Source organism: Bufo gargarizans, chromosome 4 (assembly GCF_014858855.1).
Source record: "Bufo gargarizans isolate SCDJY-AF-19 chromosome 4, ASM1485885v1, whole genome shotgun sequence".
Lineage (NCBI taxonomy): Eukaryota > Metazoa > Chordata > Amphibia > Anura > Bufonidae > Bufo > Bufo gargarizans.
Window position 1 is genome coordinate 322,086,160 of NC_058083.1, and position 20,639 is coordinate 322,106,798.

The window sequence follows — 20,639 nt, forward strand, 5'->3', positions numbered from 1 at the left end:
CACGCATCACTTGTGCGTTGCGTGAAAATCGCAGCAAGCTCTATTTTGTGCGTTTTTCACGCAATGCAGGACCCATAGAAGTGAATGGGGCTACGTGAAAATCTCAAGCATCCGCAAGCAAGTGCGGATGCGGTGCGATTTTCACGCACGGTTGCTAGGAGACGATCGGGATGGGGACCTGATCATTACTATTTTCCCTTATAACATGGTTATAAGGGAAAATATTTGGCATTCTGAATACAGAGCGCTAAGTAAAATAGGGCTGGAGGGGTTAAAAAAAATATAAATTTTTTCACTCACCTTAATCTACTTGTTCGCGCAGCCGGCATCTCTTCTGTCTTCATGGTGATGGGTCATGTGATTGACCATGTGATGAACGCAGTGACGTCAAAGGTCCTATTCCTCAAAGAAGAAGACAGAAGAGATGCCGGCTGCACGAACAAGTGGATTAAGGAGAGTTAAATTATTATTATTTTAACCCCTCCAGCCCTATTGTACTATGCATTCTGTATTCAGAATGCTATTGTTTTTCCTTATAACTATGTTATAAGGGAAAATAATACAATCTACATAACCTTGAACCCAAACCTGAACTTCTGTGAAGGAGTTCGGGTCTGGGTACCACAGTCAGTTTTTTATCACGCGCGTGCAAAACACATTGCACACGCGCAATAAAAACTGAACGGAACGCAATCGCAGTCAAAACTGACTGCAATTGCATACCTACTCGCGCGGGTTTGTCGCAACGCATCCGGACACGCTCGTGTGAAAGAGGCCTTAAAGAGGTTATATCAGGACTACAGCTCCTATCCTGATGGACGTCATGAGCCAGAACAGCCAGCCACTCTGCCAGAGGTGGTGTTACCATCCATTACATGGAAGGCCAATCTCTTGAATGAACCCCATGTAATAATAAATTTTCCCTGACTGCTGGGTGTGAGAGAAGCTAGCTTTTTTATTTTTTTTAAAAGGTGTTATCTTTCTGTCATGGAAGATCAGCTGTTTGATCTCCAGGCTGAGAAAAGTGGGAGACATTTATCAAATCTGTGCGACAGTAAAATGATCATAACTAATCACAGATCAGCTTTCTTCATGTCTGGTTAGCATATCCATATATTATTGCATTTACACGTATTAAACATGCTTCTATCCGCAGATAGTTTCATGAATAAGGTTAGAACACTTAGTAGTAGGAAACACAAGTAGCGGCACTCACCATAATGTTTACTTTGCACCTTTTATTGGTAAAAAAGGATCGGACACAGGCACTGCACAAAAAAAATCTGGCAACAGCCGTTTGGCGCACCTTGCGCTTTGTCAAGCCTAATGTGAACCGGTATGGGATGAGATAAATACTTCTCTCCACCTCATTTTTTCCCTCCCCCATCCGGTCACATGACCATACACAGGTGAATAATAAATATACCAATTAAAAATAACATCACATAATAGTGCAAATACGTACTTCAAATGACACCCATCCACATAAAAACCTATTAAATAAAGACAGCTATAATCCAGGCTGCTTCTCTCTGGAGGAGGAGACGCTTTCCATCCCATCCCCACTGGCATATAAACCACCTCCAATCCTGCAGATTGTAGGACATTTTTGTTACCTTCATGTTGTTCTTGTATGTGGTTAATCAAACGTGTGGCTCCTATTCCTGTGTCTATAGATTTTTTTATGTTCCCTGAACCTGACATATAGGGGTCTAAAAGTTTTACCAATGTAAAATTACCTTTAGGGGTATATTTTCCCAATAGAAGGAGTAAAAGTCCAGCGCACCAGTAATCCACAGTGCACTGGACAAGCCCAGGCTGGCTCAGTATGAACACCTTGAAGCAGAAGAAACGTCCAGCACGTAGTATGTTAAAGCGCTGCATCATCTTTATTCCATCGTGGATACAGTCAATGTACAAAAGCAGTGGTCATCACCTCCCGTCAGACAGACATGTTTCAAACCAAACTGCTCTTAATCATGATCAAGATCGATATAGTCAAACACGGCCCTAGTATTTTCTTGCTGATGACATATTCGCTCTCTTTTTCCTAATGCAGTCCTTTTGTTTTAACCGAATTACTCTCTGCTGAGCTGTCCCAATGGCATGATCAGGGTAACCCCTATGTAAAAAGCGGGACGTAAGGTCTATACACTCTTTTTTGAAATCATCATCATCATCTGACAATCCTCCTCAATGGAAGGAATTGCCCATAAGGAACTGCCTTTTTGACATGAGGCAGATGAAAGCTGTCATAACGCAACAAAGCGTTAGCAGAGGTAGAGAAGTGCTACCATAGGTAATGCTATAGTGAGGAGTAATTTACAGACAGATGATACTAACTGGTTGGGAAAATCTACCCCTAAAGGTAATTTTGCATGTAGCAGGTGCTCCATGTGTAGATTTATGCATAAGTCCAAATTCCTCACAATAGGGGGGTGCAGCATTTTGTAAAAAGTTTTATATCGCGTGTTATATGTAATCTTTTGCCCGTGCGGTAAATTTTACACTGGTAAAAAAAAACTTTTAGACCCCTATATATCAGGTTCAGGGAACATAAAAAAAAAAAATCTATAGACACAGGAATAGGAGCCACACATTAGAACAACATGAAGGTAACAAAAATGTCCTACAATGTGCAGGATTGGAGGTGGTTTATATGCCAGTGGGGATGGGAAGCGTCTCCTCCTCCTCCAGAGAGAAGCAGCCTGGATTATTAGAACTAATGCTATGGACTCGCTTGGACTCAATGACCAGAACGATCTTGCTGTCTCTATTTAATAGGTTTTTATGTGGATGGGTGTCATTTGAAGTATGTATTTGCACTATTATGTGGTGTTGTTATTTTTAATTGGTATATTTATTATTCACCTGTGTATGGTCATGTGACCGGATGGGGGCGGGAAAAAATTAGGTGGAGAAAAGTGCGCCAAACGGCTGTTGCCTGATTTTTTTGTGCAGTGCCTGTGTCCGATTCTTTTTTACCAATAAAAGGTGCAAAGTGAACATTATGGCGAGTGCCGCTACTTGTGTTTCCTACTACTAAGTATTTATATGACTCTTTTGAGCAGAGCACCACCGAATATTGCTTTTGATCTAGTGCTGAAAAGGGTCTATTCAGATTGATCACACATTGGGTAGTGCCAGCTGCGTTTTTTCTTGATAGACTTAAAATGTTAGAATAGCCCCCCCTGCTGTTTATAATGAGCAGTCTTTCTGTGTCCACCTCAGTAACGTGCAGAGGTGGACGCATATGCTTTGTCAGAGGGATCGGTGAGGTTGATGAGCCAGTTACTTCTGAAGCTCCAGTGTCTTCTCTGCGTCTCAGAGGAAATGATGAGAGAGACAGAGTTACTGTAATTGCTCAGGAGATAGCAGAAAGACTTATAGGTGGTGCTATTTTTAAAGTGTAAATACAATAAATGTTAAGAATAAAGGGCTGAACTGATCTAAACAATATTTTTTCCGGGGGCAACCCCCGACATTGTAAAAAAGGAAAAAAAAAAAAATAGCACTTTCAAAATGATATCATCCAAGTACACAAGTTTTATTTTTAGGATCTCCATGCCAAAACATATCCCCTCACATTCGTCTGAATACAGTGTGATGTAAAGGGGACAAGGCGAAATGACTAATAAAACAATGTGGGAATCATCTGCTGGCGTGAGAAATCGAAGCCTCAAGCTCAGGCATTAAGTGAAATGTCTCACACAGAAGCGCTCAGACGCACAGTCACCTGTGAGGAAATTCGTTTCAAGATTTTGGATAAATTATTCAACAGTCAGTATCAGTTTGACAGCACGTTCCAGTTTCAGGTGCAGAAAGGGCTTTCAGAAGTTGTCCCAAAACAGATGCTGTGAGAAGCAAGGTAGTGCATCCTTCGATAGCAGACTTCAGCTATGTCTATCGACTTACCTTTAACTGTGCATCTATCATTAGGGGGCATAACTACTAAGTGGTCTCCAGTCTGGATGTACCCAGCTTCTATTTTGCCAGTCACGCAAAATCCAGAACCTTGATCTGGGCAAAAAAAAATATTATAATATCAAATACAATCATTAAAGCTTTTACTCTTATCCAGGGTTACCTCAACTACCTTAGATGCCTGCTGAACGCTTGTACGGTCAATATCTGATTTCCCCATACACTTACATGCTTGGGGTGCAAGGGGTAAGGGGAATGTGTGGCTGCCAGACACCTCTGGAAGCACCTTATCTCCCACAAAATAATAGGCATTGTTCTCCAGACATCTGCTATTGGGCAAAAGTCAGGACACCCGAATACACATTAGATGGTTGGAGAGTTCCGCCAAAATTAATGAGGCTGACATGACTCTATTGTGATCCAGTGTTTCAGTCTGTATCATAGACCAGAGCTGAATTCACAATTCTGCTGGCTACAAAGCAAATATCTCCCGGCATTACTTTTCAGCTGAATGTCTGACGCGTATATTTGACAGAAGCCATTGTGGTCTGTAGAAAACGTCCCCGGGGTGAACAACCCTTTTAAAGGTGGGTCTGACTGGTTTGCTGACCAGTTCCAATGACAACCAGCATAATTGTGAATGCAGCTCTGAGGTATAATCAGTGTAAGATCGAGGAGTAATGTAATTACAAAAATATAGATTCAGTGCAAAGGAGGACAAACGGATTTTGATAAGTTTTTTTCCTTAGCTATCACCAAATTGCCATATCCAGAGGAAGCCTCCTTTTCTGTTGGCCTCACCTGTCTATGATATTTTACTGATAACTTCCTCGTCTACTCATACGAAGGCACTCCTCCGCTGCCGCGTCTGCCCGCCCTTAGTCTCTGTTCTAACCTCCCTCCTCCCGTCCGTAATCCCGCGCATGTGCCGATAAAAGCAATATCAGTGCGTGCGCATTGAATGAGCACTGTCGGGCCGGGGCATCGCAGTTTAGAGTGCGCATGCGCAGTATAACGGACGGGAGGAGAGAGGTTAGAACAGAGACTAAGAACCGGCAGGCGCGGCGGAGGGGGATTGCCTTCGTATGAAAATGACCCAGGGGCCTGGGCACCTTCACAGACTCATTTGCATGCGGATTAAAAGTGTTTTTCTCCACAACTATGCTAGCAAGGAACAAACGGTAAGCACCGTTTTAATAGGGGGGATGCCGTGGACATAACACTGTTATTAGGTTAATAGGGTGAATCTGCGTGAAAGACTCCCTTTAAGTACACATCACAACCCCATTAATCCGCAAAATGAAATGCTTACCTTTAAAAACATCAGATGCACACAACCTAAAAGGTTTCTCAACCGAACGTTTTGGAGCTTTAAACGAATCTACAATGAACAAAAAAATACTGCTTCAGTCATAAGTTAGAATGGCCCAAGAGATGAAAGAGTGAACTTAAAGGGGTTGGCCCATCTCAAACATTAGGGGCTTATCGCTAGGATAGGCTCCTAATGTCCGATAGGTGCAGGTCCCACCTATCTCTAGAACAAAGCGAAGGAGAGCAGACCTCACATGGATGGACGCCCTCCATTTATTTCTATGGGACTGCCGAAAATAGCAGAGCCCTGGCTCGGCTATTTCTGTCAGCTCAACAGACGTGAATGGAGCAGTGGCCACATTTGCATGGTGAGCTTCCCATTAATTTCTATGGGACTTCCGAAAATAGCCAAGCGCTCTTCTATTTTCAGCACTCTCATAGAAATGAATGGAGGGCATCAGAGGTGGGACACACACACCTATCAGACATTGGTGGCCTATACCAGAAATATGCCCGTAATATATGATATGGGCCAATCCCTTAAGGCTCCTTTCACACCTGCGTTCAGGTGTCCGCTCGTGAGCTCCGTTTGAAGGGGCTCACAAGAGGCTCTGAACGCAGCCGTCTGGCCCTAATGCATTCTCAGTGGAGGCGGATCCACTGAGAATGCATCCGTCTGCCAGCGCTTAGCCTCCGCTCCGCTGCAAGCAGCGTTCGGGTGTCCGCCTGGCCGCGCTTGAAGATGACACCATATGGCTCAATCTTCAAGCTGATCCGTCCCCCATTGACTTTCAATGTAAAGTCTGAACGGATCCGCTCAGGCTACTTTCACACTTAGAAAAGTTATAATGCAGACGGATCCGTTCTGAATGGAGCCACCGTCTGCATTAAAATGAGCGGATCCGTTCAAAACGGATCCGCTCGAACGCTAGTGTGAAAGTAGCCTTAAACAGTCCGCTCCTAACAACATTTACATTCACTGGTTTGCATAACTTTGACGTAAAAGTCACGTCAAATCCTGAAGTTTTTGCTACGGCTCCTGTAACGATTCTCTGCAATGGAGCATAAAAGTGACAAGCTGCTATGTAATGTTAGCATTTAGAACGATTCACAAACATACAAAAGACTACAAAAACACACAAAAAAATGAATCTGATAATATTCAAAGGAACTTGTACAAAACAAATTCTCACCAATTTGGTCAATAAGGCACGGTCCTTTGTACCAACTTGTCAGTTCACTTATTTCACTCTTTTTCGACAAATTTTCCCCACTAAGACCACTGGTAGGAATGTAATAAACGTCACTGTCCTACAAAAGGTGAAAATAAGTAACACAATAGGGTTCACTGAGCCACACATCAAATCCAAAATGATAGCCAAAGACCATATTACCTTGAAACCAGCTTGCTTTAGGAAGTGTCCAAGCTTACTAGTAACTTCCCGAAACCTTTCCTCCTGCCAGTTAACCTGCCAAAAGTAGAATGCTTGAAAGCACAGAAAACGCACCAATAGTATCGCGATACAAAGGAAATCTCAGCAGTTTGTGAAATATGAAAAGTTAATTTGGAGGAGGACCTGTCCCATTTCCTGACATCTGTTATAGTACTTACTTGCTATTCCTATAACTGTGTGCGGTCTAGTTCCTGCTAGTAATATATGACTTAGGTCGAATGCACACAGCTGTGTTCCGCGGCCGAGAGCGGTCCGTGGTATGCTGGGCTGGATTCCTGTTCAGAGCAGGAGCGCACGGCGTCATTGGTTGCTATGATACCGTGCGCTTCATGCTGCCGCTGCTGTACAGCAATGCACTCGTATAGTGTATTGCTGTACAGCAGCGGCGGCATGAAGCGCACGGCGTCATAGCAACCAATGACGCCGTGCGCTCCTGCTCTAAACAGGAATCCAGCCCGGCATGCCGCGGAACACGGCTGTGTGCATTCGGCCTAAAGGTACAAATGGGTGTTACCAGTTGGGGGGGGGGGGGTGTCCCTAGTCTCACCAGCAGTACTGATCAGTGTACACACCTAGTTGCAAATTTATTAATAAACTGCTAGCAGCAATAACTGAGGACAGAATTACAGTTATTTGAAAAGATGCTCCAGAATTGTTATTGCATGGAAAATACACGCACACACACACGTGAGAAGTGGTGACAGGTCCTCTTTAAACTTTCAACTCCTGGAAACAGAGGATTCAAGCTCAGCTGTTTGTGCTATGAGTATTCTAATCATAATGAATGGCTATCCAGACCTTGGTGGCTGAACTACTTAAAAACGGTTGCATTGCGAAGATGATCAATTTTAAATTTGAAGTTGGCTTGGCAATCTTTTCATTGCAACGGTTTCCAGCTACCCTAAAGCTCTGCAATTTCGGCTAACACAGAGGGAAGCCATGTCCGTAGATTTCCTTCCCCTTCAGTGGCCACTCCACTGCAATGAATGTACAGACCATGAAATGCATGGACAGGATTGGTCTGCCAGAGTGTCTCTTCAGCCTGGAACATAGAGGGAGTCAAGAGTAGGAGACCCCTTCCCCACCCAATGATGTCCATATGCCCAGAAAGGGCATTTGGACTAATATGGTCTTAATGGAAAGCATATATAAACGTGAGAACAAAAAAAAGGAAAACAAACAGTGATGGACTGACAATTTAAAACGGCCATGGGAAAAACATAAAAGTGGTCCAACCAAAATGATAGATGGTGGGGCAACACAAGTAGGCAGGGCCAACCATATGCAGTGCAGGCCACAGACCTTCCCTATTCCGGCCTGGAGCTTTAGATGCCTGCATTGCCTAATGTCCTGATTCCTATGAGGGTGAAGAGCTGGGCAGGAAGCGATGGGCTCCTGTGCCCACCATAGTATTCAAATGTGTCACCGTCCTGATAATGGCAATAAAGTTGTCTTGAGGAGGGCACCTGTGGTACCCAGCTGGGTACATAAGTACCTGATGTTCCCATCATTAATTAACGCTGGGAGTGTCAGATTGTTATATATCCAGCGGCTTGAGGAGGGCTTAGGTGGTCCCCTGGTCATCAGCCCACCAGGAGATTTCCCTGTAGAGTCTAAGGCCAGTCCACTCCTGAAAACAAAAAAGTATTTACTGACACTACTTGAATGCCACAGTAAATATAGTAACATAGTTTGTAAGGCTGAAAAAAGACATCTGTCCATCCAGTTCAGCCTGTTATCCTGAAAGGTGATCCAGAGGAAGGCAAAATCAAAACAAAAAACTGAAAACCCAGTAAGGTAGAAGCCAATTTACCTCATTTTAGGGAAAAAAATTCCTTTCGACTCCAATCAGAATAACTCTCTGGATCAATGACCCCTCTATAGTAGCTATAGCCTGTAATATTATTACACTCCAGAAATACATCCGGGTCCCTCCTGAACTCTTTTAGTGAATTCACCATCACCACCTCACAGAGAGTTCCATAGTCTCACTGCTCTTACCGTAAAGAATCCTCTTCTATGTTTGTGTAAATACCTCCTTTCTGGACGTAGACTTAGAGTTGCTTCTGTTTCTTTTTTCACAAGAGTGTTTTATCTTAGTATTTTACCTTTGCATTTCCTCTAGACATTTCTTATGGCCTGTCTCCAGAATCCTATTTACCTCTTTAGTATGACAGCTATGGCTGTGTGTAAAGCAGTACAACCAGGTAACAACAGCTAAGATTTCTACAGAGCAGCAGCATCAACCCAAAGTCCTACCTGGTGAGGTCTTCTGGATAACATGAAGTGCAGGAGATGGAGCCCACATTCTTACATATAATACAAACTACTTTAAGTGGAAGGGCCATATGAGGTGCCGATTTTAAGAATATTTGAGCAGAACTACAGAGATTTACGCGCAATAGTAAAGGCATCTGGAAAATCATGTAGCCACCAAAAGCAATGCCACAAAAAATATATTTAAACCATTAATACCAAAAAATTACCTGATCCATTTTATTGACTACAACAGCTAACTGAGTCACTCCAAGAGATCGGACCAGAAGTGCATGTTCACGTGTCTGTCCACCAGCTTCAAAGCCTGCTTCAAACTCCCCACGACTGGCATCTACAACCAAAATGGCCACGTCAGCCTAAAAGAGAGAGGGACAGTCTATATCCAAGAAAGCCATACAGTGTAAGAACGAGGCATAAAAGCAACAAGTCACTACATAGAAATGCAGAAGTGTAAATCACTTTACTAAATCTACTTAACCCAAGTCCCGGGCCAATTTTCGTTTTTGCATTTTCATTTTTTTCCTCCCCACATTCCAACAGCCAAAACTTTTTAACTTTTCCATTCATATAGCCATATGAGGGCTTATTTTCTGTGGGATAAGTTGTATTTTTTTAATGGCACTATTTTACTTACAATATCTTGTACTGGATTAGGGGGGGGGGGGGGGGGCGGAACAAAACAAAAACAAAAAAAAAAAAAAAAAAAACAATTTTGACAATATTATTTCGGTGTTCACTGTGTGCAGTAAAAATGACAGGAAGTCCTTATTTTGCGGGTCAGTACAATTACGGCACTTCCAAATTTGTAGTTTTTTTTTTTTTATGTTTTACTACTTCGGTCCACAAAACCTTTCCCTTTCAGATTTTGAATTTTAGTGAATGGATTCCAGGTAATTTTTTTTCCCTTTTGGGATTTCTTGTCTTAGCAGCAACTTCTTGACAGCTACGTGTAATTCAGACCCATAGCACTGGGTTAGCTTCTCACAGCAGAAGGATGGGGAGAACACTTTTTCTTTGCATTAGATCCGAAGCAGGAGTAGAACTTTATTTTCTATATAATATAAAACCTTTAAAAAGGTTTTCCCAGACCAAAGCATATGCCATAAACGTCTCATAGATGTGGGTCACACCTCTAGGATTCATACCTATTTCCAGAAAGGCGGTCTCCCAAACCCCACCTGACTGATGAAGTGGTCTCTGGCCTCAGCAGCCAAGCAGAGAATGAATAAAAAGGTTGCCTCACATATGCTTAACCTTCTCCATTCCTTTCTATGGGGCTACAGAATTTATCAGACACGGATGGTATATATAATGTATATGCCATTAATCTCTAAACATGGGAAATAGTGACGGAGGCTTGTCTGTTTTTTTTATTTTTTATTATTATTATGTTTTCTGGAAAATAAAGAGTAAATGACCCAATGGCCACTGGAAAGGAGGTTTTTGTACAGTACTGAATGAACAATGAAACACAACACATGCAGAATCACAACTTACTTGTGCAGCTCCAGTTATCATGTTTGGGATGAAATCTTTGTGCCCCGGTGCATCCATCAGAGTAATAACTTTAGTCTTCGTTTCAAATTTGGTCATGCCTACATCCATAGTTACTCCTCTACCACAAGAGAAAGAAAAAAAAAAAGAAGGGAAATTAAAAAATTAGGCAGCAGATGCCAAGGCATTATATTAAAGGCTTGTCTCATCTGGACAACCCCTTTGTCTATGCTCTATCAGGGCATATGGAAATTATAGATGGTGTTTTCAAATTGGCTCCCCCTCTATGCACCAAAACAGAGAGATGGTAATCAGCAATGGCCATCACTTGGCTGGCCTAGCCTGTATTACATTCACTGGAGCAAATACTACAAAAGCTGTTTAACAAGGATTTGGCAGCTGGACCCACTGGGTTTCATATTAAAGGCTATAGGACCTGTAGGTATTGGATAATTGCCATGGCTTTCATGACTTCCAGCATCATTACATAGGTCATGCTGAATAAACTGTACTACCTGCTGTATAATTATATATAAAAATTCCATGTATTTTTGTTTATAGGACAATAGGGGTTAAAAGGCAGAAGATTTGTACCTAAGAAACTGGCTGACATGTTACATGTGCACTTGGCAGCTAAAGGCATCTGTGCTGGTCCGATGTTCATATGTGCCCGCATTGCTGAGAAACATGATGTTTTAATATGAGCCTCTAGAAGCAACGGGGACGTTGCCCTTTCTCCTAGAACACGGGTTGCCAACCTGAGGCTCTCCAGCTGTTGTAAAACTACAACTCCCACCATGCTCTGCTTTAGGCTGATCGTTGTAAGCAGTGTGGGCATGCTGGGAGTTGTAGTTTTGCAACACCTGGAGAGCCTCAGGTTGGCCATCCCGGTCCTAGAGGCTCAGCTCTCTTTCTGCAACTGCTGTGCCCTCTGCACTATGACTGACAGGCCCAGACAGTGTAAAGCCTTATTCAGTGTTTTCTCAGTGATTGCGAACCAAAACCAGGATTGGAGCCTCCACAAATATAAGGAATAAGGGAAAGATCTGCACCTGTTCTGTGTTTAGAGCCGCTCCCAATTTTGGCTCAAAATCACTGACCAAACATGTCATCATGCCTGCCTGGCCCTGTCAATCGAAGTGGAGAGCGAATAATGGAAACGCCCCCGTTGCTCCTAGAGGCTCATTTGCAGGTATTAAAACTTCACTTTTCTCAGCAATGCAAGCACATATGAACCTGGGACCAACACAGATGCCTTCAGCTGCCAAGTGCACATGTAACAGGTCAGCCAGTTTCATAGGTACAAATCTAATGACAGATGCCCTTTTAAAGATGAAAAGAGCAACTCCAAGTCATCACTACGGCTGAAACCGAGGAAGGCCTAAAACAGCTACATTTCCCCTCTAAGAGTTATTGATTTCTGCATCTACATGCACATTCACAGACAATTTATATTAAGGTCACAGCCTTAGCTCTGCAACGTGTTGAAATTGCCCATGTCTAGGAATAACCCAAAAGACCCCACACTAAAGTCATACCAAAGACCCCGCACACCAAGTAGGAGATAAAATACCTTTGCCTTTCTTCTCCCGTCTCGTCTAGCACCCACGCATATGCAAAAGAAGCTTTTCCTGCTTTCTTGGACTCTTGCTCATATTTGTGCATAGTCCTTTTGTTCACATGCCCCAAGAGATATAATAAATGGCCCATAAGAGTACTTTTCCCGGCATCAACATGACCTGAAATGAAAAATATTATGATAACCAGAAAACAGAGCGCATATATTCACACTTTCACACTAATCTAATCCAGTCATGCAAACCCCAAGTTTGCTGTGAGGAGGTATAATTCAATTTTCCAGCATCTATGACTGTAAAGTGTACTGTGCTAATGCAGCAAGGCTATGTACTTACATAAGAATGTGACTGACAACTAGCTCTCACATTTGCTGAAGCTAAAAACAACATGGCTACTTGGCTTGCCTGTCACACTGCCACAGTTAATGGCTATAGACACCTATGACATGGAAAAAGTGATTCATGCTCGGGGCCACTTCCGTATTTTGGTCCGCAAAAAAAACATGATTTGTCATCCTTCAAATACAGACAAGAATAGGACCTGTGACTGACAGATCTGAAACACGAGTCTGTAAAACAATGGATGTGTGCATGGCCCTGTAGAAATGGATTGGTCAGTGTGCCAACTATGAAAAAAATGGATACCCGACTGAAGAAAAATACAGTTGCCCTACAATATGTTAGTGGTTACTTTGAGAAATAAAAAAAAGATGTGCACTAAGTTTCAATCTGCAATCTTTATTCATTTTCATACCCCCGATGTTACTTGTTCCTAGTTGCAGACTTCTCAAGTGGACGTGTCCCTCTTACTAATACGTGTTGGATGTGAGGTCTGTGTGCCCAGGATACTGCTTCCTTCTCCCTGAAAACTGCTTTCTGTACCTCCCCTCTATCTACATCCTGTGTGAGCTGCCCTCATGGGATGCTGTTCCTCCTCTCTACTCATCTGTTGTGGACAATCTGCTGTTAGTATCTCTAAGGCTGGGGCTACACATTGACCTTGGCCATGATACCCATTGCGAGACCAACCATCACTGAGTGGCACTGCAGCCATCTCAATAAATGGGGTCGCAAATCAACTTGCAAGTTGCCACAACCCCATTTATTGTGACAGCTGCGGTAGACGCATATGTTGCAGGCAAGTTCAGCCTTAGGCCCCATGCACACGGCCGTTGTTCACAGCCGTGTGCGGGCCGTGGAACCGCGGCCTGGATCCCTTCCTGTGAGCTGGAGCGCACGGCGTCACTGGTTGCTATGACGCCGTGCGCCCCCTGCTGCCGGCACAGTACAGTAATACACTGGTATAGATCATACCAGTGTAGTACTGTATTGCGGCGGCAGCAGGGAGCGCACGGCGTCATAGCAACCAGTGACGCCGTGCGCTCCAGCTCACAGGAAGGGATCCAGGCCGCGGTTCCACGGCCCGCACACGGCCGTGTGCATGGGGCCTTAAACTGAGAAAAGGGAGATAGAGAGCAGTCATACAGAGGAGGAAAGCTCTGGCAAATTTATTTCAGATTCAGCAGCACCAGCAACTATGTGAAGGACTTACACTCTCCAGAACCAGAATGCTAGGAATTTTTCTTTTGATGAGGACAATTTCAAAAGTTGCTTAAGTTTGCATTTAGGAAGCAAACAACAACAACCACAAAATCTTAGTCCATGGCCTATAAAATTAGATACGACGGCAACAAATAAAAACAAAAGTACATAAACCGTGGCGTTCATGTACCTATAACAACAAGGTTCAGTAGCTGTTTTCCTCCTTGTCTTTTCTCCAGCTCTTCTTTAACATTTATCTTTCGCTTGGATTTGCCAGAACTTTTCCCTTGGGATGGGGTAGAATTCAGGTCTTCTGAGATCTGAGGTGTGTTAGATGAGCTGGGACATAGCACACTGTTGTCAGTTTCTTCCATAGGGTCGTCCGTAGCCTGGCTTCTCGTACATGCAGTAACACTCTGACCATTTGTTTCAGATGGTGCACTGCTACAAGTGTAAAAAACATACCTTTAGGCACAACATATACTGTACTAATACTGCTTAAATGGATAATACAGATAAAACCAACCAAGCATATGAAAATCATTACTGGAATAACGATCAGTCACTGACGACACAACTGATTGTACATCAAGTCCTCCAGTGATAGATAATCCCTTTTATTAGTTCAATATGCTCTATACCTATTATTTAGGTGATACAACCCCTTCGCTAATTAAGTTTGCTCAACTGTGAGGAGAACTTGTGTTGCCACCCACTAGTATATTCCGAAAGAAAGGTTTTTGTGTAATGAAAAGTTATAATATTTTTCAATGTACTTTATGTACAACGAAATTCTTTATATTGATCAAGATCTCTGCTACAGGTCATTCAGTGGGAAACTCCTTTGTTTACGTCAAGTCCTGGTTATGTGATGGACACACATGACAAGGACAGAATATTTTTACAATGAGGTTTCCATTGAATGACTGCAAAGAGATCTTGAAAACTGAAGAATTCAACTATGGTAATTTTTTTCAGTATACAAAGAATAACAGTAGCGTTTGGAATCCCTTAGCCAGGCTACTGGAGCTCACCCCATGGACTATGATGGGATCCGGTGGTGATCTGGCAACTTTTACTGCATAAATGTCGGGTCTACGCCACACAAAAACCGTTGCATGTAACGATTTTTGGGTCTGGCTGACAGCCCGCATTTGTGCAGCCGAATCAACATGCCACAGGTGAGAACACGGTCTAACTTGCCTTAATTCTTCTAAAGAGATGCCAAATATTCTTTGCCAGAATGGCTTAGGGTCCTGTTATAATTGTGGAATTTCTAACTCGTGTAAAGGTACCCATTCCCACTCATGCAGATCATGCAGAAGATACTAAAGTGAGAACCCAGCCATATTCTGCTGGTTCTTGCAACAGTGCCCCTCTCTCTGGACTCATAAAGGGAAGCTGTGAACAGATTTATGCTGCCCTCTCTTAGTTGCAGCACTCTGCAATCTAGAACTTCAGCGTATTCATTAGCTGCGAGCTACCCATGCTGATTGACCGCTTTCTCTACAGGCATAGTAAGGGCTCTTTCACACGAGCGGAATCCGCTGCATGTGGGAGTGCCAAGCCCCGCACTGGACAGCAGAGACACGGAGCATTAACATGATTGATAATGTTTTTTGACTCTGTGACCTTTTTACTACAAAATCACGGTGACGGTAAAAAGATCAGAGAGGCACGGAGCATTATCAATCATGTTAATGCTCCCTGTCTCTGCTGTCGGGAACAGGGCTTGGCACTCTTTCACGCAGTGGATTACCCGCACGGCATCCGCTAGTGTAAAAGAGCCCTAATAGAGAGAAAACTGTCAATTGAGGGCAAGTTGGCGGAGGATCTTACAGCTCATGAATACACTGGACTGCTTGTTAATTTATTTTTCACTCAATGTTACCGTATTATGTGTTGTTAATAAATAAAACCGCATTTTCCGCTTTATAAGACACACAAAAAAATGTCAGTGTTCCTTATAAAGCAACTGCTGCAGAGACAACTGGACCTGGAAAGGATCGGTAGAGCACAAGAGGCCAGTGAATCTATTTATTTTATCTCTGATATAAGGTCTGATGGGGGTCTGACATGGAAGTCTCATCTGAGGTGTGATTGTGGTCTGGCATAAAAGTCTGACCTGAAGTCTGATGGGGGTCTGACATGGAAGTCTGATATCTGAGGTCCGATGGTGGTCTGACATGGAGGTGTGATCTGAGGTATGACATTGAAGTGTGATCTGAGGATCTGATGAAAAATATTTTTTTCTTATTTTCCTCCTCTAAAACTGGGGTGCGTCTTATCATCAGGTGTATCTTATAAAGCAAAAAATTAGGTGGTAATAATAATAATAAAATAAAAAATTAAATACAAATTATCTGTGTATGGTAAACTGATCAGAGCTATGATACATAATCACATTGTGTCATTTGTAGTTTAGCATAAATTATTTACTTATAGCATAACACTGTAATAACTTTAAACTCTACAAACCTGTTGCACCCATATCAAACAAACAGAACTTTAGACATAGCAGATCAAAAAAGGTCTGCAAACTGCTACAAGTGCAACCTAGCTGGGACATTAACGGCCATTCAGATACAGAAAAATGCAAAACCCCAAATGATTGAAGTAACGGACACAGATATTAGTCATCTTTGCACTTGTTACCTACAGAATCTTCCTGCTGTAACTAATGCCTTGTTCTCACTTTATTTGCTTGACACACTTCACCCATCTGTCCAAGTGAGGCACAGACCTATCCTTCCTCAGCAGTTAGTCTCGGATCCTGTTCCAAAAGACAAGTCAACTATGCTACTTACTGAGCAGAGGAAGATGAAGGACCTGTGTACACCGTCTCTCTGCTGGTGTCATAACTGTTTGCATTTTGTATTAACACTTTCAAGTTGAGCATGCTTATATATTCAGCCAAATGGGGTCTTAATAACCTGTGCGTTGGTAGTGGATCCGCTGAAGTTTTGAAGGGGCGCAGGCCTAATAACTTTGGCGTATCTACCGCTGGTCTAAATGTAAGCTAGCTTCCTTGCTGGCTTAAATTTAGACCATTTTCTACACCTAAAACAGGCATAGAAAATGATAAATGAGACGGCCGCCACATGAGCGGGGATATGTCGCAGATTGCGGCGCAGAGGTTATATATATTATTATTTTTTATACACGGCTGGATTTCTTGTGACTGTCGCGGCGATCTCATTCAGTTCTATGGGACCACCGCTACTCATCGATCCTGGCCGCGACAAGCGTCACCGTGTAGCCCTAGCCAGGGGTAAAACTGCCGCTTACCTGCAAAATCCTGCACCCATTAAAGAAGTATTCCAGGATTATAATACTGATCGTCGTCCATCCTCAGGATAAATGGCCATCAATATCAGATCAGCGGGGGTCTGACAACCTGCACCTCCACCAATCAGAGTAGCTAGAACTACACAGCTCCATCCAATGTGTAATGACAGAGCTGGTTACTGAAGAGCGGCTCCTACTGAAGTGAATGGAAGCAGAGTTGCAGTTACAAGCTCTGTCCACTCTACAATGCATGGCGCTGTGTACTTCCAGCCACGGAGCTACTCTGAAACACCTGATCACCCTGGGTGGGGGGCATCGGACCCCCACCAATCTAATATTAATTTGTGAAATGACTACCTGCCTGGTAGTGTGATTCGCTGTGGATTTCTCCTGTGCAAATCCACAGATAAACCGCAGCAATTCGGTCTTATGTGGAGTTACTGTTAGCATATGGAAAAACATGGCGGAAATTCCACTGTGAATTTTTCAGATATGCCACAAAGGAAATTGTGCCCTGGATTTCCTGCGGTGAATATCCTCAACATGAATAGGCATATTGCGTACCTAAAACACACACCACAGGTCAAGTTATATTTCTTAAAATCTCCTCTTTGCTGTAAAACTCTACGTATTTGCCACATGCAAATCCACAGGTTTTACTCCACGTGTGAACATATTCTTCTAGTGCAAAATGACTTGATTTGCTGATCCTGCTCGGACTTCTGCAGGAGACTCTGCCTCCTAGGCTCTAGTCTGCAGTATGGGAGATGACGTTGTAGGATGTCATTTAATGCACTCATTCTATAAGCTTTTGCATACACACCTTGGTACAGAAAATCCCATTGTTTGCTTATTTCCAGAAACAGTCAACTTGGCAATTTTGGGAACAATCTGTGCATCTGGAGATGGCATTTCTCTTGCTTTTCCTATAGAGAAAAATAATATGCAAAGATTACTTGTCGGAAATCAGTGCCTGTTTTTGACAGTACTTGGAATTTCTACCCCAGACATTGTATATACAAAAAGGTACCAACTTAGTGTGGTCAGGAAGAAGAAGAACGAAAAGTAATTTATACAGCAATAGCTTCAATCCCTACCTGACCAGCCTGATACATACCCCAATAGGACCCTAAGTAGAGGACAAATATACCGCGTTTGATGGTGGACACTGGTTTGAGATGTCAGTAGAGAAAAGGACAGGACACTCTTGAAGCACCGTAAGTTTTATTTGTGCAACTGACCAATAAGCAACCCTGCTAGATCCAAATGTGAAAACTGCGGTTTGGGCAGAGGATCTGAAAGATCTCCTGACATGTCTTTTATTGGATATTTGCATTTGCCATGCTAAAGCATCTTCTCTTGGAGGTTTGCGTTATACAATTTCTCTATTATTCCTCCAGGAAATTATGAATAACTGGAATGGTACTACTATAACTTGACTATAGGGTGTGTCCTCACAACAGTTTTGGGTGTTTCCAAGTCCTTGAGGAAGCATGGGTACATAGGCTGCCTGTGTCAATTGCCCAATAAATCGCTTTACTGTTGAATGATGAGTACTGCGGATGCTTTCTTCTGGATTTTATGTAATGCCAACGTACTGTAATCAAACATTTCCAGGAGAAATAACAGGAACATCACAACCGATTTTAGAAAATATGCTCCAGTTATCTAATAGGAAATGCAAGTGTTTACTAAAAGACAGGCGGGAGATGCTAGGTCCTCTTTATATGCCTTCGGAAATCTTCCTGTATTCTAAATATAATACAAGACCAGGTTCAGCCATCCTCTGCCACTCTGAAATGGTAGTCAGTGGCTCTAGGTTAATCGGTAACACTATAGCATTGCCATGATTCATGTCGGCTTTTATTTCTAGAGCAGTACTCTAAAGTGAGCACTCGGCTCAAGGAAAAATAATTTAAAAAAATCACATTTAGACCGCTTTCACACATAGGTTTTTGGTGCTGGTTATCTGCATTTTCACACTATTTAGCACCACAATTTTTAACACTTTTTTAGGTAAAAATGTGAGCTCCAGATATTAGATGAAGTTGTACATAAAATATGAAATGCAGGCCACAAGTGATTTTTTTGCTGCTGGCATTTTTGTTCATTAGGTGGATTTTTTTTTTGTGTTTCTTGCTTCTTCTCAAAAAGTAACCAAGCTGTAGTGCTTGGCGTTTTTTCAGGCATTTTTTGACACCTTTTCTATAGGGGGAAGGGGGACGGGGGGGGGGGACAGCATGAAGAAAATTCCAGTGGTAAGCCACACTGTGTGTAGCAAAAAAATAAAAATAAAAAACTACAGCCCTCCCCGGAGACAAATTCAGGTGTGTAAGGACCCCAACTGGGGAACAAACAAAACAGATCCACAAACTCTGAGGCTCTTTTCTGCTGCTCTACTCAGACTACATGATTCATACTGAGGATTTGTAGACTAAGACACTTCCTGCTGGCCAATCCAAGAGCAGGGCTGGACAAGCAGGAAGTGTCTTGGGACTAATGCACTGTGCATGAGGTAGTCTGAGAAACAGTGCAGCCATCTTGGATGACAGAAAAGGAGTGAATCAGTGGATCTGTGGCTGAAAAAAAGACCACCAGGTAAGTGTTCTCTTCATTTCCCAATAAATGGGATTTATTTTTTTCTTAAACCAAAGGGACATTTTAAAAGGGGTTGTCTGGGTTCAGATTTGAACCCGGACATACCCATATTTTCACCCAGGCAGCCCTCTGATGTTAGCATCGGAGCATTTCATGCTCCACCGCTCTCCCTTGCCCTGCTTTTTTATTTACAACAACACACTGCTGGGCAGAGGCTGCTGGGCAGAGTATTCGGTGACGTCACCGGCTGTGATGGGTGGGCTTTAACGCTGCCCTAGCCGTTTTACAGGTTAGGGCAGCGCTAAAGCCTGCCCATCAGTGCCGGTGACGTCACCAGGCTCACTGCTGGGCAGAAGCCTCTGCTTGGCAGCCATATGGAGAGCCCAATACGTCACGATCTCCTGAAAATGCCTTTGCCCTGCGCGATTCAGTGCAGGGCAAAGGAGAGCATCGGAGCATGAAATGTGAGAACCAGTTTATTATTCCGCAGTTGTGTATTTGAACAGGAAATTCACTAGAAAGATTGGGATGGAGTGGACGTTCAGTTTCCACCCAAAACACATTGGGGCACATTTATAAAGACCGGCGTTTTAGACTTTTAGTCTTAATGAGGCCCTGTCCTGGCCATGGATCCGAAGTTATGAAGGATCCTTTATCTGATATCTGAGATTTTTGTTTCCCCTTAGTTCAGCTAGATGTAACTTATGCACAGACCACTAGGGAGTCCGGTACACATTGCATGAACCTTTACCATAGACATTAGTAAGTAGAGGTCTGTTGTAATAGTTCTAGGTCACTTCCATTTGCCATGGAGGAAGAAATAATAGGAGGGAGAAGGCCCACATAAATCAGAAATTTTAAAGTACATAAGAAAATAAGAAGAAATTGATGGTTGTGGAAAAATGCCCCAAGGATTATGTTTTTGGGACTATCGAAATAACTTGTAAGCCAATAAATTTAATGAAAAATGTAACTGCAGGGAAAAAAAGACCCTTTAAAATGACGTCTCTACTTAAGAAGTACAAATAAGGAAACATTAACTTCTCTTGAGAATATTTCAGTTGTGTCGTTTAGTAGTTGTGATTGTAACCACAATTGGTTTTTAAGGTTAGAAGACTTAATAACTTTTATCTTCCGAACCACAAACGTCTAGCTCTTGCCACACAAGCTTCAC

At 42.8% G+C, this 20,639-nt stretch overlaps 1 protein-coding gene across 1 annotated transcript in view; it reads right to left on the minus strand.

Moving 5' to 3' along the window:
- The window catches only part of HBS1L (HBS1 like translational GTPase), a 104,635-nt gene that overhangs the window by 11,946 nt on the left and 72,050 nt on the right, over positions 1 to 20,639 (minus strand). Inside the window, exons 5-13 of the mRNA XM_044289314.1 lie at positions 17,691 to 17,793; positions 13,770 to 14,023; positions 12,034 to 12,199; positions 10,464 to 10,581; positions 9,176 to 9,322; positions 6,630 to 6,704; positions 6,429 to 6,546; positions 5,237 to 5,305; positions 3,916 to 4,020 (exon numbers count right to left, since the gene is read on the minus strand). Coding sequence (XP_044145249.1) covers positions 3,916 to 4,020; positions 5,237 to 5,305; positions 6,429 to 6,546; positions 6,630 to 6,704; positions 9,176 to 9,322; positions 10,464 to 10,581; positions 12,034 to 12,199; positions 13,770 to 14,023; positions 17,691 to 17,793 — 1,155 coding nt within the window. The remainder of the gene's footprint in view (positions 1 to 3,915; positions 4,021 to 5,236; positions 5,306 to 6,428; positions 6,547 to 6,629; positions 6,705 to 9,175; positions 9,323 to 10,463; positions 10,582 to 12,033; positions 12,200 to 13,769; positions 14,024 to 17,690; positions 17,794 to 20,639) is intronic.